General features: G+C 39.7%; 1 protein-coding gene and 1 long non-coding RNA gene across 5 annotated transcripts in view; one reads left to right on the top strand and one right to left on the bottom strand.

Moving 5' to 3' along the window:
- The window catches only part of LOC129764786 (uncharacterized), a 1146248-nt gene that overhangs the window by 1064370 nt on the left and 60906 nt on the right, over nt 1-20972 (top strand). For all 4 annotated transcript variants that reach the window (XM_055764269.1, XM_055764265.1, XM_055764267.1 and 1 more), the window contains one exon: nt 16140-16558. In XM_055764269.1, coding sequence (XP_055620244.1) covers nt 16140-16558 — 419 coding nt within the window. The remainder of the gene's footprint in view (nt 1-16139; nt 16559-20972) is intronic.
- On the bottom strand, nt 10040-10683 carry LOC129764794 (uncharacterized). Its single transcript, XR_008741234.1, has 3 exons — nt 10614-10683; nt 10231-10563; nt 10040-10163 (listed from the first exon to the last, which is right to left on the bottom strand). It is a non-coding gene; the product is annotated as an uncharacterized LOC129764794 (long non-coding RNA).

The raw sequence follows: 20972 nt of genomic DNA, 5'->3' as shown, positions 1-20972 counted from the left end.
AAATAGGGAGAAAAGCTCGAACAAATTCTGAATGAGGCAAAAGCGAAAGGATGGAAAATGTGGTATCGTAATAAAAATAGTACACCCCCGAGGGGTGACGGAATGGATGGGATTTCGGAGAACGCGGAAAAGGAACGAGTTCTAAAACTGTTTCATTACTGGAGATTTTGCCATCTATGGATGTGTTCACGGTGGTTCGTCTCGGTCTCTTGGCTTCAATCGCTTCAATTTTGTTCGCTTTTTAGTGCTGCCGCAGGTGCTCTTGGAAGTGGAAGGTATAAATGAAGCTGGAACTTGGAATGAGGGCGATTTTTCACCGCGCGTCGAAAGTCCCAAACAAAAAGGAGTTTTGTGGTGATTTTTGTCGATGCTTATATAGTGGGCGGAAGACCGGTACCATTTCAATCGGGAACAATAGTGTTAAGACTTGTGAGTCCTACTTTAAACGTGGTACAGAAACGACAGTGTTTCTGTTTCCTAATAGAAAATAGTCGGCGCAGTTATAAAGTTTACTGTCATGGAATCGTAGCGATAAGCCTATTGAATGGGTTGAATTTTGGATGATGTTGAAGAGCTAAATGTTTCATTCCAAATGTTTTGAAATGATCACAATTAAAATCTATATCAAATAAGAATACGAGGGATGCATTATGAGCGGGCTCAAAGCTAAATGTTATTTTGAACATGTTTTTTTTACTAACATATTCTGTATCCAAATGGCAGGAAAAAACATTGTTATACAGGGTCTTCCAGATTAAACGCTCACACAACAAATTTTATAAACTTCTACAAAAGTGAACCGATTCTTATTTTTAAAAAACGAAAATAAAGCTTATTTCAGGACATTTTCGATGTGACCACCCCTTTTTCGATAACGCGTTTTAAACGGTGAACAAAAATCTTCATGAACAACTCTAACATTACGACTTCGATGCTGTTGAAAATCCGTGTTATTTCTTCTTTAAGTTCCTTCAAATTTTGTGGCTTATTAACATAGCGACGGTTCTTCACCTTTCCCCAGAGGAAGTAATCGATGACGAGAAATGTTGAAATTCTCACCATAAGAGGACAAAGATTCATTAAGGCTTCGGTTGCTCAAGTTATACGATTTCACTAAAAAATACACGTTCGTGTAAATTCCTCATCTTGACACCAAAACCATCCGATCAGACTAAGCAAGTAGTCGAATATTATCGTCCCGAAGTGGGGAATGCAGTTTTACCATCGTCGAAGCGAAAAAAACTGTTTTTTTCCAAAATATATATTTTTATCAAGGCTCATATGGCGTTAGCCTCACGGGGCCGGGAGTCCAATACAATTTTTCTTATTATCTATGTTAGTAATATGTAACCGATTACTCGCGGTTGGCTCGAGGTTAGTATTACAAGTGTTCTCATAATTGGTATGTTGCAGTCTTCGATGCTCTGTACGTGTGCCCGACACGGGATACTTCCTATTGGGATGCAGCTGACCATTAATCAGCAACGCCCCCCTAGTCTGTACCCCATATCTAGCGTGGTGCGTCTTTCTCGACTCGAGGAATCCAGGATAGAATGGTCACTAGCCGGCGCAATCATCAGCTCGTGTAGAGTTGTCACGAGCGGTACAACCTTTGACTCTTGTTGAATAATCAGTGGACTGCACAACCTTTCGGCCCGTGCATCTGTAAAGAGTGTGTGTATGTATTGCCGCGACTAAGTAAAAGTTTATCGATCGGATAGGAGGGATACGAAACGGGGACACAACGAAGGAAACATCATTAAACGTTGACATCGGCGTTTCTGAGGAACAGGTATAGATGAAGCAGAAGATCAGGATCCCGGCTACCTAAGATATCCCGGACGGGGATATCCGATTGTCTGCCTTGTGCTCTCAGTGCTCTAGAGAGCTGAAAGCGAGCAGCATGGAACCGGATACACGACCAGACAACATGCTCGATGTCGTGGTAGCCATCGCCACAATCACAAAGATTGTTTGCTGCGAGCCCAATGCGATAGATATGCGCGTTTAGGTTGTAGTGATTGGACATAAGCCGAGATATCACGCGAATGAAATCACGACCTACATTCAATCCCTTGAACCATGCACTCGTCGAAACCTTAGGAATAATCGTGTGTAACCAGCGACCGAACTCATCTTCACTCCACATGCGCTGCCAACTAACGAGTGTGTCCAGACGAGGAATGTGAAAAAATTCATTATAGGCCTTTCAAAAAGTGTGCCTTCTGTAGCGCCCACCTTAGCTAGCGAGTCCGCTTTCTCATTCCCCGGAATCGAGCAATGAGAGGGAGCCCATGCTAAGGTAATCTTGAATAATTTTTCGACCAAAACACTCAATAGTTGTCTTATTCTTGTTAGGAAATAAGATGAGCGTTTATCAACTTTCATTGAGCGGATTGCCTCTATTGAGCTGAGACTGTCTGAAAAAATAAAATAGTGGTCGATGAGCAATGTTTCAATGATCCCTAATGCGTAATATATCGCACCCAGGTCAGCGACATACACGTAACAAGGATCTTTGAGTTTGAAAGAGGCACTGGAATTTTCATTGAAAATGCCGAAGCCAGTGGACCTGTTTATGAATGAACCGTCAGTAAAGAACATTTTATCAGGTCTAACTTTACCGCCATATTCTGCCGAAAATATCGGCGGAATAGAATCTGAGCGTAGATGATCTGGGATTCCATGGATTTTTTGTCGCATGGACAGATCAAAAATGACAGAAGAATTGCAGAAGTATGGGAAGCAAACTTGGTTGGAGATGCCTGGTGAAGGGTGCACGTCGTGGGTAAAGAAATCATGGTATAAAGACATAAAACTTGACTGAGGAGTCAGCTGGAGTAGATTTTCGAAGTTATCAATCACCAATGGATTCATGATCTTGCAACGGATGAGAAATCTGTAAGATAATTCTGTGAACCGAAGAGTAAGCGGGGGTACTCCTGCCAAAACTTCGAGACTCATCGTATGTGTCGAATGCAAACACCCCCTTGCTATACGCAAGCAACGATATTGTATTCTCTCCAGCTTGAGAATATGAATCCTGGCAGCTGATCGGAAGCAAAAACTGCCATATTCTAACACTGATAATATCGTTGTTTTGTATAACTGAATGAGGTCTCCTGGATGGGCACCCCACCATGTTCCGGTTATTGTTTGGAGAAAATTGATTCTTTGCTGGCATTTCTGTTTCAAATACGCAATGTGTATTCCCCAGGTACATTTAGAGTCAAAATATACTCCAAGGTATTTGAAAAACATCGAGTGCCTGATCGTTTTGCTGGATAGGTGAAGCTGGAATTGGGCGGGTTCGTGCTTCCTAGAAAAAACGACCATTTCGGTTTTCTCCGTAGAGAATTCGATACCCAGCTTGAGAGCCCACGTGAACAGGTTGTTCAGGGTATCTTGCAAGGATTTTTGCAGAACGGTGGGATTAGTACCCGTGATGGAAATAACTCCATCGTCTGCAAGTTGTCTCAACGTGCAATCTCTAGTTAGAGAATCAACTATGTCATTGACGTAAAAATTGTACAGAAGAGGGCTTAGGCAGGAGCCTTGCGGTAGGCCCATAAAACTGTATCGAGAAGATTTCAAGCTGCCATGATTGAAAAACATGTGCTTTTCTGACAGTAAATTGTACAGGAAATTATTCAGAATTGGTGAAAGTCCACGATTATGAAGTTTCTCTGAGAGAATTTCCATGGAAACTGTTATAAGGAGCAATTCGATTTTTTTTGCGTGAGCGTTTGATCTGAAATATGCTGTAGTTTCAGAATGTTTTTATGAAATAAAAAATAACATACAAAAAAAAATCTACGAGTAATCGGTTTCCTATATTATTAACATTAGAATTAAGGAAAAATGTATATATACTAGTAACAATACAGTAAGGAGTTTGGCTCCTTTAAACCTATGAAACTGAGCCTGTAAAAATAAACGATTTGAATAAAAAAAAGAAAATAAAAAAAAAATCTCATGAAAAACAATAAATATTAGAAAAATTGGTTATATTCCCAACAAATCCTGGTTAATTTTTTTAAGTTGAAGAGTTGTGTCAAGTTGTGACAAGAGTTTCCAATTTTTCCTGGATATTGTCATGCCATGCCAGTATGCCAGCGAAACAGACAAAGACAAGAAATATACTTTTTAATTTTTTTGAAGTTATTTGAAGATATTTTATTTTTTCGTCATTGTTAAGTTGTTTACTCCCCAAAATTATATTCTTTTCTCCTAATTTGAGGAATCACACTCCGATCCACTCACATTGAAAACCTTTATGACGTTTATCGTCTTTCTCTATCTAATACCTACAGTAGAGTACCAATGGATGTATGGAAAAAAAGTGACCCTCGGATTTTCAAAGCGAACTTGATTAAAAATGTTGATTTCCACGAAAAACTGCCCTATGCAAAATACCAGTTCAATCGTACTTCATTTACTAGTGTCGCACAGCGGTCAAAATTTGAGTTTTTTGAAAACCGAAAAATCACCCAAGGAGGGAGTAAAGGAAATCGGGGTTTTCGAAAATTTTTGTTTGATGCCAAATGTCTTCAAATTGCATGAAGCGTCGAGATCTACTGCCATCTCGGTTTTTTTTTTGTCAAAATCGACACTCTGGAACTTTTTATCAAAAATTGTCTTTTAGTCTGAACTTGGCCGTTTTAGTCTGAAATGTCTTTTATAAAAAAACTTTTTTTTTCGAGATAAAAGTAAATCTCGACGTTTCATGAAATTCTAAGACATTTGACATAATTTTTTTTTTTTTTTTGAAAACCCCGATTTCCTTTACTACCCTCCTTAGGTGATTTTTTCGTTTTTCAGATAACTTAAATTTTGAGATCTGCGACAATTTTGTTTAAATGAAGTCCTTATGAACCAATATTTTGCAGAGGGTATTTTATCGTGCAAATCAACATTTCGCAGGGAGTCCCGCATGGAAAATCGATATGACGATTTTCATTGGCACTCTAAACCATTCGTTTTGCCTCGTATTCGTATTCCGTAAGTCATAGAGTATCGATTTTTGACAAAAAAAATCGAGATGATGTGCTGATATTTTGCATAGGGTAGTTTTTCTTGGGAATCAACATTTTTAATCAAGTTCCCTTTGAAAATTCGAGATGGCCATTTTCATTGGCACTCTAACCTACAGTGATTGGCAAAATAGAGTGGCCACCCTATTTTCTTTTCATTTTTCTTTAATTCTTTTTGGTTAAAATAAAAAGTAAACACATTGTTAGTATTCCTAAAATCTCATTTATTATGTTCTTTTTGAATTCAATTCATGTTCCGCTGATAAAAATAAGTTTTATTGTTTTCGGAATAAAATTCAAACAAAACAAAACAAACAAACTAACTAACTACAGTCAACTCTTCCTAACTCGATGTTCTGTTACCCGATGTTTTCCCTAACACGATGGATTTCATGGCACCTTTGATTTATTTTTCAAGCATTCTTCTCTCCATAACCCGATACCTCCCTAACTCGATGGTCCCTTGAATATCGAGTTAGGGAGAGTTGACTGTAAAAATGGAATTCAATATATTCAGTTTTGCAATAGATTGTAGGAAAGTTTAGTGTAAGGAGTTTAGTCTTTCTTGAATATTATTACTAAACTTTGGAAATTTACTAACTTTTTTTTACTAAATTTATTAACTAGCGTAATTTTTATTAGTATTTGCGATTTATTATGTCAAATAACACGCCTTGACTGTATTCTGAGTGACGAGCTCTAGAATACGCGTGTAACAGTGTAGGTGCAGGAAGCCCTGCCATTCTGGCCGGTAGATTATTGCAAGTTTCAAAAATTTCAAAAATACCAAAAAAAAAAAAAGAATTATCGATAGATATTTTATTTGGCGATATGTCGTTGTGTGATACGCTTTGAGGATTTCTTTTATATACTTTTATTTCCAAGAGAACAATATTGAGCATGGCGTGAAAAAAACGAAAACGTATGTTTTTCACCATAGGTTCTATGATGAATCATTAAGGGATCTGTAGGAGATGAGATGAAGACAAGAAAATAAATGATTAAATAATTGAGATAGTTTAAATATATATATATATCTATTTCGACTATGAATGCTTGTGTTTCATCTGTTTGTGATCTATGGTATTGGTTCGACTAAACGCAAGCAAGGCGTGAGCACATACCCTCCACAAACAAGGTGAGGAAAATAATATAAGAGCGAGAAGAGGAAACTCTCAAATTTGTCTCTGTTTGGACCAGCGTTGCCAAATGGATTTTATAATAATCAGAATGTATGAGAAGTAACAGTTAGGAAAATCCGGAACGTTGACATCATTGGCCTGAAAGGGAATCAGATAAGGAGAACGCGAAAAATAAGCTCTCTTTGGCTGATGCATGTGGCTAGTTCGATGGAACAAGATTCTCTCGAGTAAAGTTGAAAGGAACGGTCACGAATTAGACAAGATGCAGAGAAAGGATACGAGAGGATCCAAAAACTATAATATATACAAAATGTTCTATAGTGCTGGTGAAAAGGTTTAGGACACTTTTTACATGCTTACTCTTACATGCCAGACTCTTTACATTCACGAATATTTATGGAAAATAAAACGAAATCCAGACTGTGAAAAAATGGGAAAATATTCTTGTACCGCGCGCAAATATTTTTGTATTATGACAAGTATGAAAAACTTTTATGTGTTTCTGAATTCTGAAAAAAATCTAAAATTCGAAACATAAAAAAAATAAGAAATTGTTTGTACCACGTAATGATCACACAATTCCGAAAAATGAACACACATATCTAAACAAGGCGCATTTACAAAATACACAAAAAAAATCAGGAGGTTGTGTCCAATACACTACCACATTGTTGACGTAGAACTACGCTGTTATTTTGCTCAAGTCCTCCGCTTTGCGTTCTTCTCAACAGAAGCCCTTTATTTTAATATATCCGGTCTCGATTAGCTTAGCTGTCATCCTTGGTGGAGTTAGTTCTGTCACTGTAATGCGAAACCAAATCACACACAAAATTCCTGAACAATTATTTTCTTGGTAAGCAGATGATAGTCTAGTTTGATGATTCCCCACAAAATGGTGTAATTCAGAATGGCGTTAATGGAAAGGCATTAGTTCAATGTTCATTGTTTCGTATATAGAACGCTACTGAAAGTTTGTCTCAGCGAGATCCAATTTATATGCTCTTGGCAAAAATTTCCCTTCGTTATTCTTCTTTAACTTCTCTTCTTTGTTCACGGAGATTTTATATCAATCCCCTTCGTTGATCGTCGATAAGTTGCTCGTTATTTACGGCATGGGTAGGGGAGTTCACAAATGACAAATGTCTGGAAAAATGGAAATGCTTCTAGTTTTCATCAATTTAAACCATTTACGCACCAGGTTATTGTAATATGTAGCATAAAAAATTAATCTTAGGGAATTTTCGATTCGTTTGGTATATAAATCGTCGAAATCCGTTCGCGGCAAAAATAGTTATTAACGTTAACTTTATTTCATAAAAACGTGACCTGTTTTCTGATTTAGCACCCTTAATGAAATACGTAGTTCTACGTCAAAAAAAATGTCAATGAAATTTTGTTTTAAAGATATTTTTCGATACACTATAATAATGCAGCCATTCCATGCCAAACCTAAATAGTGGCTTTCAGATTGCCATGAAAATGAATAATTTTGTTCCCAATCGCAAAAACACTAAACCCGCATTGTTGCGAACGCCCCTCGTCAGTCAACACACCGCTAAAACAACCTTGGGATAACAACTGACAGATGATAGGTGATTGATCGCGGATAATTGAACTGATCTTATAATAAGAGAATTCACATTGTTCTAAAACTTCGAAGGAAGCGAACTCATGTGCTCTTGAAAATCGTTATTTAAAATTTAATTATATATATATAAAAGTAAAATACACTGTATTAGTAAACTATAGTGCTCAAATTTAGTTTACCGATTGGTTGAAGTGAGTAAAATAGGAATTATAAATTAGAATTATGTCTAAATGAATAAATCCTCGCAACAGGTTAGGTGCTTTGTAGCTTGTAGGTTAGGTGCTTTGGACCAACGCTCCTGATTACGCTCTTTTATCGTTTCTTCGTATGACACGGTAAATTGTAGCTTAAAATTAAGACAAAATAGTTAAAATTTTGCTAACATAAAACAAATGTTAAAATTCAGTAATTCACCGAGGATTTTGTTCGGATTAGATTTTACTTCGGGCTAAGCAAGAAGAGGTTACAAAACGTAAGTTGAACTCAAGAATATGAAGATGAAGACTCTAAAATGTAACATTCATTGTAGGAAACTTTAACAGTATCATCAATAAATTCGTTAAAATTTTGGAACCAACTATCTCTTCGTTGCATAAGCAACACGCATTTTTTATTTTTATTTTTTCATTATTTCCATTTTTGGGTGGTCCGAAAAATCTATGTTTTCCCTTTTTAAAAAAATGACATTTAAGTTGAAGCCAATGAGTCTAGTCAATGAGGCTAGTCTTTTATAGTATACCAAAAAATAATCGACCTCTATTAATCAACACAAGTTCTCATTCGAACTTTGAAGATACTGTCTAAGTTGTGTTACGTAAACCAACTTGTTATAAGAAAGACTTATATGAATGATATTTTAGTAGAAAGTATCATTGTTTTCCGTTTCAAAAACTCAACAAGGCTCAACGGCATAAGTTCATAAGTTCGTACAAGATTAGATAATCAGCAAGTAAAAAAACGTGAACGAGTTCGGGCAACATAATGTGTTTGAGCGTACGAGTCCTTCAAGCACGTTTTGACGTGTACTATATTTAACACATATACGTGATTTAAACGAAGGGAGTTGTGATCAAATTTAAGCTCATACATGCACCTATCATTTTACTGTATAACAAGCATGCACTTGCAAGTTGCAAGTTCTGAAAAAAACACCACTCGTAGACATTTTATCTTTCGAATGGAGTGATTCCCATACCACTTCGTTCAGCCGGAAAAGAGTTAAAGACGCTCCAAACCTTACATATTCGACGTAACCTCTTGTTTTTGAAACTTTGAACTTACACCCCGGTTAAGAAATATAAGACCACGCGGAGCGAAGTGTAAGGTCACAGTTAACTTCACATTTATCTTCTGCTTTGCTCCCGCACGCCTATGTAAGCTTAGTACTGTACAGTTTTCTTTGTGCATATTTCGAGAATAGTTTGTGAAGCTTCATTGGAGCTTGAATGATAATACACTCATCTACTGATTTCATTCAAGAGATTATAAAGTGATTACACAGCTAAATAAAGTGATTGGAAGAAGAATTTACAAAATGCTTATGAAATGGTAACAAAGTGAATACCAAAACATGTTTTAATATGTTTCTATGTTTTTTTTATTACTCTAGGAAACTCGTTACTGAAAAGTAATGAATGTTCAGTTTTCTTTGTTTACACCAGGATTTTACTATGCAGATTGAGGATATCCTAAATTTATAAATTCCTCAATGAATAAAAAATTCCTACAATATCACAGATCACTTCCTTATTCATGGAACGATGTTTTTATGCATAATCTTTCGGAAAAATACAAAAAAAATTATTGTTTGCTGTTATTCTAGGCATAACTGTCCCACCATGTATTTTTGAACCGCAATCAAGCTTGATTGATTGAAGTGAGGGAAACTCTTCACATTTCATTAAAAATAGTTTACTGCATATAAAAACCCGGTGTATTGCCAAACTGAAATGTTTAAAGGTTGTGGTAGGCAAATATGCTTGAAAACTTTGATTGCGTTTTTCTCAGTTGCTGATTTTGAAACATGGGACAACTATGCGTAGAGCGGCAGTATAGGGGTCTGAGGTATCACTTCATTCTGGAAAAGGGGTCTGTTACGGCCCGGACGACTATAAAACAAAAAAAAAACACATCAATTTATTTAACGACATACTTTATTTATTTTTATCTACACTTAAACAAAACTAAACGAAAACACTACAGCAACTCCACACAAAATACGGTACCTGAAAAGAATGACAATTAATATCTCACATAAATGACTAACAATTGTTACTTACCTTTTCCATCGTCCACTGAAACCTGTTTTTTTATCCCATTTATTTATTTATTAGGCTCATTAGCATTTTAGCTGTAACAGAGCCGGGTTCAAAGTGCGTACATGTACATATGTTTATGTTTCTATAAATTGTAAATTACACAGTAGTTAGTAGTAGCTATTTAGGCGTTAAGTTTTCTGTTCCATTACATTATGGTAAATTACACAGTAGTAGCCATTTTAGGCGTAAGGGTATTCTTTCTGTTCTTCCATTGTTCAGCAGACCGGACAGCGGAGACAGTTGGTATTGATCATTGTTGGGTTATTTATAGAACAGCAGCCCGATGTTTCTTGCAATCAATCTTTGTTCCACCGTGGATCTATTTCCATCGCTGATGATGGTTGCGTGGACGTAGTTATTCTATAACTACACAAAGATGGTCAATTGAGGGCCCTGAGTTTGAACTCACGATCGATCGCTCGGTAAGCGAACGCGTAGCCAAGTGGCTACGAAGACCCCCACTGAAACCTGTTAACCAAAACCTAGTAAGGAACGATGATTAATTGAACACAATATACAACATAATACTTACCAGCTCTGAATACGGCAGACAAAACCACAACAATTCAATTTTATGCGAATAAACAATAACAACCCAATTGTCATAGAACGGGAACAGATGGAAACGAACCCGCTATACAACGCGTAATTGTTTATAGCGAACTTTCCAGAAGGAGCCCGACCAAAGAAACAATTGCTAAAGACTATTCAAAAGACTATGGGCCAATAGTATAAATAGGGCACGAAATGTTCAGAGCACGTAATAAAGGTGAATGAACTGAAAAGCTTAAAACCTCTATAATTCATCACGTTCGTTCGTTCAGAGCAGGTCAGTTGCAATTAAACCTTCGATCAGTATAGGTCAGCTTTGACTATATTCGATCTTCATTTCTCTACTCATCGGGTGGCCAATCTATCCTTATCAGTTTGGAACTCTGCTCAGATACATGTAGACAGAATACTCTAATCTCTACTCAACTCTTCGGAACTCTGCTCAGATATTATCTGGGCGGAGACAGGGTCTCTTTCCCGAAATAGTTTCAGAATTCCTAGTTTGAATGGTTAAAGATAAAAGGTGCTATATGTTTTTAATTTTTTTTTAAAGCTTGAGGATTTTTTCGTTTTTGAGTCATGGTTCTTCAAAGTCAACATGTTTTGGTTACGCAGGTAGCTGAGGTAGTTTAGGTTTGATAGGATAATCTTAAGATTGCCCTTAAGATCTTATCAAATTATTGAATCTAATAAAAATGAATATCGATATGGAGTTTCTTACAGTCCGAGAAAGACGCACTATCTAAAATCAACCGTATTAATGCATGATATACAGAAGCAACCATCGAAATTGATTCAAGTCTCTACGTAAAACATGATTGTCGAGGATTAGAAATTATAATGAGTTGCTAACTGTAACCAAGGTCACTATCAATCAATTTACGCGCATGATAATCTAGTCGCATAGAAACATTGAACGACGACTGAAAACATGTTAACTTTGAAAAATCATAACTCAACAACGAAAAAAACACACTTCTCTTATTAAGCTATTAAGTTATGTAAAAAATGTTAAAAATATAGCGCCCTCTACCATGTAAACGATAGAAAAACAAATAAATCAATCATTACGAAAACAAAATACATTTTTTACGAGTGTAATATTTTTAGACTAGCTGAATGGCATTAATTTGATATGTCGGTTATCTGAATCGGTCCAATATTTAAAAAATCATGATTTTAAAAAAAAAAGAAATTTTTAGAAAAAAAAGAAAAAGGGGAATTTTTCGCGCCACCTCAAAATGAAAATCCCAATGCATCCATGAAAAAAAATAATAATAAAATACGGGACTAAGATTGTGCCATAAGTAACAAAACTACCACTTTTCACGAAATTCTGAGAACCAATCGATAGGCATGGAATGGCTGATAGAGGAGGTGTGTGCCTACCTGAAGCGATTACCTAAAACTAACTTTACACCTGGTAAAAATGACGATTAGATCTAGACAGAAGAATAATTGTTCTACAGTTTGAAGTCTCTATAATTGGCTAGCGTTGACGGTATTTAAAGACGGCAAGAAATGTTTTTGATGGTGTCTATAGAAGAACGATCTGACTTCATTTCAGTGAAAGCATAATTAAATAGACAAACTAGAAAAATTCTTCCCCATCCTTCATATTCCGGAAGATTTAACCAAGTCTTCCCGAATTAAAGGCTATTCAAGGCTTAGCATCGACATTTGATTTGATAAACGGATTGTCTCAGAACAGTAGGATTAATTGAGGAAAGCAATCCGTAAATTAATTTTGAAATGCAGTGTTTCCACGTATTTTTTAAACGAGAAATATAAGCGCAATGCTTCTCAGGCATCCTATTTTGTCCACCACATCGTTTCATGTAACAGTGGTTTCCTTCCGGAAAAATTTCACTTCAAGGGAAAACATTCTTGTAAATCCCCCCCACCTTATAAACCTAGAAACGCTTCGAATACTACATTGAGGTTTGTTATGTAGATTCGAAAAGTTTCTAGGAATTAACATTGCACCAGCTTTGAGGGTCGAATCATTGAGCTCCACGAACTGCGAAAGACATCTGTCTTTCACTTTTTTTTTTGTTTTTTTTTTCTTTTTAATTGTTTCTTCTGTTTTAAGAACCCAAAAAGACAAACTTCCATCAAGTTGGTGAAAATAATGAAAACTTCAAGAGCCAATTTACATATTTATTCCCAAGTCTCGTTTCATCATATTTTCCTTGTTACCTTGTACGAGGTATGGCTATTAAAAAAAGAGACTGCGCGCCTGGAGGGTGCCCTAGAGGGGTGGGGGGAAAAACGAATAGCGCGTTCGGTAGCTTGAAGTGTCTGCTATAAACGTGCGAAAACACGTTTTTGTCACTATATTAGTTTGCGAGCAGCAGTGGTTTGGATGGAATGTGGTTTGTAGTGCGTGTCGGAAGTCATGTGTGTCGAAAAACACGGACAACAACGCGCCTGCCCATAACGCGCTGTCGGCGAAGCAATTTTTAGTTGATAAGGGAATTCCAGTGCTTGAACATGCCCCGTACTCGCCAGATCTAGCCCCATGCCACTTTTTTCTATTCCACAAGATCAAATCCGTGTTGAAAGGTTTCAGTCCGTAGAAAAGGCGAAGGAAGAAGCGACGCGGCTTTTGAACGTCATCACAAAAGAAGAGTTTCAACACTGCTTCGAACAATGGAAAAAACGTATGGAAAAGTGTGTGAGGAGCCAAGGGGAGTATATTGAGGGGAGCATTAAGGTTGTACTGTAATTTTTAAAATACAGGGTTTTCCAACTTTAAATTCCGAAAGTAAATTGAAATAAAACACACTTAGAATTCGAATTTCGATGAAACTTTTATTTCAAATTAAAGTTTGGTTTATGCCATTATGTGTGAAATACAACATCATTCAAATGTCCACCTAGGGCTTCCCCGCACACCTTGATCCGGAACAGGTAATTTTCGATGACTTTTCAGCACATAAGGGGCGGTATCTCGGTCATAACTTCACGAATGTTGTCTTTCAAATGTTCAAGAGTTTGCGGAGAGTTGGCATAGACACGGTCTTTCGCATAACCCCACAAAAAAAAGTCTAGCGGGTTCAAATCGCATGATCTGGATGGCCAATTGGCATCACGAAAACGCGAAATTATGCGTCCCTCAAATTTCGTTCGCAATATGGCCATGTTCGGTCATATTGTGTGGCACGTGGCGCCGTCCTGCTGAAACCACATGTCATCCGTATCCATATCTTCAATTTGTGGCAAAAAAACGGTTAACATGCGGCCATAGCGCTCACCATTCACAGTTACCGTCTCGCCGTCCTCATTTTCAAAGAAATACGGCCCGATGACTCCACCAGACCATAATGCGCACCAAACAGTGACTTTTGGCGGATGCAGTGGCCTCTCAACAATCACGTGTGGATTTTCTGAGCCCCATATACGGAAATTTTGGGTGTTCACATAGCCACCGAGCTCGAAATGTGCCTCATCGCTGAAGAAAATTTGATGCGAAAATTCAGCATTTTGCTGCTGTTGTTCGTTCACCCAATCGACGTATGCCCGACGCATTCCATGGTCACCACGCTCTAATTTTTGTACCAGTCGGACTTTATATGGATGTAGGTGCAAGTCCAAATGCAAAATTCGCCACAATGATGTGTTTGACAAGCCCAATTGCTGAGCACGCCGTGGAATCGAAACACTTCACACTGGCAGCAACAGCAGCAATATTTTCGGCCGAACGCACATTACGATGATGCACAGGTTTCACAATATCCGCTACGGATCCAGTTTGTTCGAATTTACGCACTACATTAGCGATTGTGTGCTCTGTAGGCCGTCCATGTCGACCAAAATCCGCCCGTAATGCTCGAAAAACATTTGCCGGGTTTTCATCATTTTTATAGTATAATTTAACAAAATTAACACGTTGTGCGATGCTAAAACGATCCATATTGTAAAATGGCAGACATTCAACTAACGATATGACGCTTTGGTTGACAGCTATGTCAAACGGTTGTCAGCGTAGGGCTGTATACTTTCGGAAGCTCGAAATGGAAAACCCTGTATAACCCTTTTTCGTAACAGTCTCGTTATTTAATAGCCATACCTCGTAATATGACTTTTTAATTTACACATATGAGCCGCTCATTTGAAGTCGCCTAAATTGATTTCCGTTCACTTCCGTCCACTAACAGAAGGTTTTTGTCGCCTAGTCAGGATAAGATTTCAGAATTTAATGGAATACGACATAATTTAGTTACAACAACGGATGCTAATCTCGGTTGGTAAAGAATACTTGTCTCAATTCAGCATTATAAAGTGTGGTTGTTGTTGGGTTGTTGGCATAGAAATTTTCTTTTTTTTGTGACTCTTCCCCAACAACATCGTCTTATTTTTGATACACAGAAAATGTTTTGAATGATTATTATTTATTTTGCAATTCTACAGAAATCCTTTTTCCTTGGGTATCAATCATCTGAATGTGTAATCATACCTTCCTAGAAAATTGAATTCATTTTTCTTGTGTTGCTTATAATAGCGATAGGCGTAAGACTTTTTCTCATTTGATTTTGGGTGATTTTCCGAAGATCGTTGGAAACCATGTCGATTGTCCACAAAAAAAAATATTCTGCCCGTTTGAATGTTTCTTGAGTGTAATGTCAATAAAGTTCGGCACTCGTGTTCACTACTGTTGTGATTGTCTCATGATTCCATTCGACTAAAAAGTTCTATTGCAATATCCGTTATCTGGGAAAATCGACTGACAATAGTAACCAACAGATTAAATTATATAGAAATTTTGCCAAAACCAACCTCAAACCTTCCCAGTATTTCAAGCTATTTCAATAAATGGTCAACGCTAAAGCCAGATATTCGTGGAAAAATCCAGCAACCCATTATTTTATCTCATGCTCAATTTTGGGCTTATGTTTCGATTGTGCGTACATAAATATTTATATTGATCAACATGAACAAACCCTCTCCGCGCCGCCAAAGCGCTGCTATCATCCTTTCACAATAAAAGCGCGTAGAGCAAATTAACTTTGAAAGCACCGGCTGTGCGAATTTGAATTTAAAATTTTGAATCGGATCCATTTCGTTCGAGCCCAATTGAAGCAAAAAAAAAACAAAACAGCGGATGCATTTTCCGATTCTACGAAATTTGTATATATCCATTCTATACAAGGGAGAGATGACGGGGGTTCTGTGTTGAAATAAGTTCCTTCCCGAGCGGACTTTGAAATAGTGCTCAATGATTATATGTGTGTGCAAGGCGGGAATCGATTATTGAACCCGGCCAGCGCGCGGAAACACTGTGGCGGAGGGGTAAGCGCTGAAAATATGCTCTATTCATTGAAATTAATAACACCGAAAATAATTATGCGAGAAATCAAAGCGCGCATTATTTCACGCCGAACCAATATTTAATCCGATTCGATGAAATTTAGCACCGAGCATCATTTTCCCAATTACTACCAAAGCGGTCTAGACAATATTGTTGGACTTATTTTTCCCCCTCTCTGTTGTTCACTCGTTTCAGCTCAATTTCGCCAAATTTAGCATCGGGAAGTTTGTGCCCAGGATGGATCTTGGCGGTGGGGTCATGGGTCAGCACCAGCCAGGCTACGACCAGCAACAGCAGCAGCAGCACCAACACGAGGCTTGTTTTGAGGGTTTTATGACGATTCGCGAACAGGGACTACCCAACCTGAACGGGAAATGGTGCGGAACTGCTTCCGGATATACGATCTACTACAGCGAGACCAGATCTGTTAATGTGAGCATACGAATGAATCGACTGCCGGTGATCGGAGGTGGCGGCAGCGGTGTCAGTGGGTCTGCAGGTGGTGCAGGAGAAGGCGGAGGAGTCGGAGGAGTCGGCGGGTTCGGTGCAGCAGGAGGTGGGCTGGAGTTTCGATTGATTTATAAATTCCTGCGCCACACGGATGCGAAGTTGAGGTGAGTAGCGATGGAAATGTAAACAGCGTGAAAGACGATGTATTTTCCGATACATTTATGTTTGGTCCGGTGAATTTGAGCACAGTAGATCGTTAATTTTCATGATTTGTTCATCTGCGCTTAGAAGCCGCATGAGAGAACTGTATAATCGTGAACAGTTCTGTGAAATTTACGAAATTTCAAGAATTGTTCCTACCTACAGCATTAGAGTGCGAACGATGAGCTTCAAAACAAGTGCCAATAATTATTTGGCAGGATGACTGCTCTTATTAAGGTAAATGATTTTGGTTTGTCCAGTCGAAAAAATGATCATGGTTTGTCCACTTTTTTTGAATGTTCTAATTCAGCGAACCTGCATTCTCGGACCTGAGCTCGTGCGATATAGACGTATCTGTACATTGTGTCCAACAATCGGTATTGACTTCAAACAATAGCCCCATGTGGCTATTGTTTTCGATAGTGATAGATTTTCTTTTGTTTTCAAACGGAACCTTCTTATCAAGGAAAAGCAAAAATGACAAATAGCGTGCGAAAGAATACGGTGAAATTAATTTTTGGACTAGGAAACCGGACACCTTCGTACATGGAAGTACTAAAATTTTCCATGGAAAATCTGCAAATTTTGGCAGCGAGTATTCACAGCATCTACAAAGATGAAAATGGGGGCCAGTTTTACATCAAGTTCGCCGATGAAACTACGTTCACTAAGTTCATGGCGGAAAAGGAAGAATACTACGTTTTTCAGTATGAGGACAAAACTACGGTACACGTTACAATTGATCAGGCTTCGCGGATTGTCAGGTACGTGCGAGTATTCAATCTTCCACCGGAGATTGACGATCGTGAGATACAGTACGTACTGGGGCAATATGGAACAATTCGACAACATGTTCGAGAAAAGTTTCCCAATGAAATGAAAGTCAGTATCTACACGGGGATCAGAGGAGTCCATATGGAGGTGTCGAAGGAAATTCCAGCACACATTTACATTGGTCACTTTCGAGCCCGTATTTTCTACGACGGACTAAAGAATAAATGTTTTTTCTGCAAGGATGAAGGTCATGTCAAATCTAAATGTCCAAAACTGGTGGCCATTTCGAAAGACAGTGTAAAACCTGACGAAAATCAACCTACTGGTGTGTTACTGAGAAAATCGGATAAACCGATTATTGATCGCAGTGAACCTCTTTCGCTAACAATGATTCCACTTGGTCAAAAGAATCGAAGCAGTACAATGGCTGAAAGCAGCACAGTGTCGTCAAGATCAGGCTCACCGTCCATGTTATCTATCGCGGCCACCTCGTCAACCTCCCGTATTCACCCCGTCGCACCAACGCAGATAGACGTAACCGATGCTAAGAACGATCACAATGCTAAAGTAATGAACACAACTTCCGAATGCCAACGAGATGAACCGAATGAACACATAGACGATAATATTGTCGAGACGGATCGGCAAACGTCCCTGAAGCGTGCAAAAGCAGAATCAGGCAGCGACGACGACCGTAGCGCATCGGATAATAAGCAGGATAGCAAAACATTGGCGACCGCTGGTCAACGGAAATGGGTCACCGTCGGGAAAAAACGTAACTGCAAGAAACAAAGAAGGCAAAGTAGATAAATTACATGTAAAAACTGAGGTGCAAAAATTCTCAATCGGATGATTTTTCTTCTTTGTGTATTTTCGAAGAGGTTGATGGAAATATATGTTGCATAAGATAAATTATTGTAACATAAGAATGATTAGTAGATTAAGTATTATTAGTCGCTAGCTTACTATTATAGAAGTTTATTCAGAGCAGAATTGTAGATATGTTTAAAAATATTTGCATTATATTGTAACGACTGTTTCCTATGAGAGACATGTGAGTGATGTAAAATTAATATTACACAAATTGTATAAAAACGAAATAAATAAATATGGAACGGAAAAAAAAAATTCTTTTCAATTTCTCAAATGGGGATCAACATAGGGTAGGAGCCTGCCTGTTGGTCTCAAATGTTCCTATCTCACGCCTCCACGAAGATCATATGACGACATTTTTAGATCGGGCGTGAACTGGAAACACACACCTGGTCTTGGCTCCGATAACGGGTGTCGAAAGTGGCTAAGTGAGGGGGTGCGAGCGAGTCAGAGCGCTATATCTCTCCCGGGGAAGGCCTCCCGGGTCATGGAGGCCTTGCCAACCCGCTGTCTCCCGGGCAAAGGAGATACACCCAGAAAATGGAGCTACGTTCACGAAGAGTAATTAGAATGCGATCACCCGAGGAGGGTCCCCGAACTGGAGCTAGTCCTGGAACGGGCGTAAGAGCGAGCGGCCAGCGGCTGGAGGGCGATGTGCAAGAGCGGGCCACCAGCCGGGTTCAACCCGAAGAGCTACCGCCACACGGAAACAGCAGCCATCGACATCACCCAAGAAACGCTGCGCCTACGAGACGTGTTGCGACTGCCAGACGACAGTCGTCCACACTTGTGGGTACCACTAGGCGCCGGATCATGTGGACACACGAAATGAATGAATTCGTGATCCGCGCCTATTACATCTGCACTGCTTTGGAGACGGACATGAGCGGTCGCCCTCGAATACTAACAATGTTCGAGGAAGCGTATCCAGAGTTCGTCGGGAGGCTTGATCAGAACGCGATGAACGCGAGGCGTAGAGTGATTGTACGCAACAACATGCTCTCCCAAACGCAAATCGACGAGATCAAGCAGCAGGTGCAGAGAGAAATAAGCTCCAGGAACAACAGAGCAAGCGATGTGTCGAGACGAAGTTCAGTACGGCTGAGCAATTCATTCGCGAGTGGGGCACGCGAATCAGCACCAGTGGAGGCCACAGTACTACAACCCCCTGAGCCGGAAGACCCACAGCCAGATCAACAACTACTACGCGATCTGGTCTTCCACTACGACGAGGCGATCTCACAGTTCCGCGACACAGACCCATTGTCGCGCCTCAGAATCCCGAAGTTGCAGCATTCCCGCAGGCTGACAAGTGCAGTAAAGCTCATGAACGAGCACGTTCTTCCGCTGCACTTGGTTGATGCTGAGAACATGGAGGAGCTGCAACTGAAAGTTTACTGTGCTGCTGTGGCGACCGCCAAAAGTTTAGGATACTGTATTAGGCCAAGAGGCGGACTGCTCCAACATCTCCGTGAAAGGCGTGAGCCTCCATGGCGAAGGAGATTGGAGCAACGGATCCTAAACAAGCGCGCCGCAATTGGAAGACTGATGGCGTACAAAAGAGGCAGCAGATCGGCGAAATTATGTCGCCAAGTTGCTGTGATCGTGCGGCCTACTGAACTTCGCCAGCTGGGAGCTCACCAGCTGACGGAAAAACTCGACACACTGGTACAGCAATTGAGCGTCCTTACAAAACGGCTGAAACGTTACTCTGACTCTGCAAAGCGCCAGGAACAAAATCGGATGTTCAGAGATAACGAGAAAGCGTTCTACGACCACATTAGCGACGAGAAGCCCGACTACCGCGAAGGTTTGCCAGATATTAGCGATGTGACGAACTTCTGGGCTGGTATTTGGGAGACCCCAGTACAACATCGCGACGGGCAAATGTGGTTAAGACGGGAGGAGGAGAGTTGTGGTGAAATTGGAGAGATGCCAGCTATCATCGTCGAAGAGAACGATGTCCGCGAAGCCTCGCGGTACCTTAGGAACTGGGCAGCACCGGGCCCCGATGGTGTTCAGAACTTCTGGCACAAGAAGCTGACCGTCGCACATCAAAAGATAGCTGAGTGCTTCAACAAGGTGCTACGTGACCCACACAACCTCCCTGAATTCGCCACCCGTGGCGTCACATTCCTCCTCCCGAAAGACAGCAACACATTGAACCCATCAAAGTACAGGCCGATAACGTGCCTATCGAGTCTGTACAAGATATTAAGCAGCATCATAACCGCCAAAGTTTCTGCCCACTGCGAACAACACCATATCATCGCAGAAGAGCAGAAAGGATGCAGAAAAAATACGCATGGCTGCAAAGACCAGGCCATCATCGACGCAGCCATAGTCGGCCAGGCGGTTTATAACCAGCGGAACCTAAGCATGGCCTATATCGATTACAGGAAGGCTTATGACTCCATACCTCACTCGTTTCTCGTCCGGGTATTGGAGCTCTACAAAATTGATCCCGTCGTCGTTAGGTTCCTGCAGCATGCGATGAGGCAGTGGAGCACGTCTCTGCACCTTAGTGATGGGGAAAATGTGTTGCAGTCTAGAGCGCTGCAGATAAAGAGGGGGATATTCCAAGGCGACTCTTTCAGCCCGCTTTGGTTTTGTCTGGCACTGAACCCCCTCAGTAGGACGCTCAATAGAAACGGTCATGGCTATAAAATAAGGTATGGCGACGGCGCCCACGAAGAAGTGACCCATACCTTTTACATGGACGATCTCAAG

Source organism: Toxorhynchites rutilus, chromosome 2 (genome assembly GCF_029784135.1).
Source record: "Toxorhynchites rutilus septentrionalis strain SRP chromosome 2, ASM2978413v1, whole genome shotgun sequence".
NCBI lineage: Eukaryota > Metazoa > Arthropoda > Insecta > Diptera > Culicidae > Toxorhynchites > Toxorhynchites rutilus.
The sequence above is the reverse complement of the archived record's forward strand: the minus strand, read 5'-3'. Positions and strand labels throughout refer to the sequence as shown.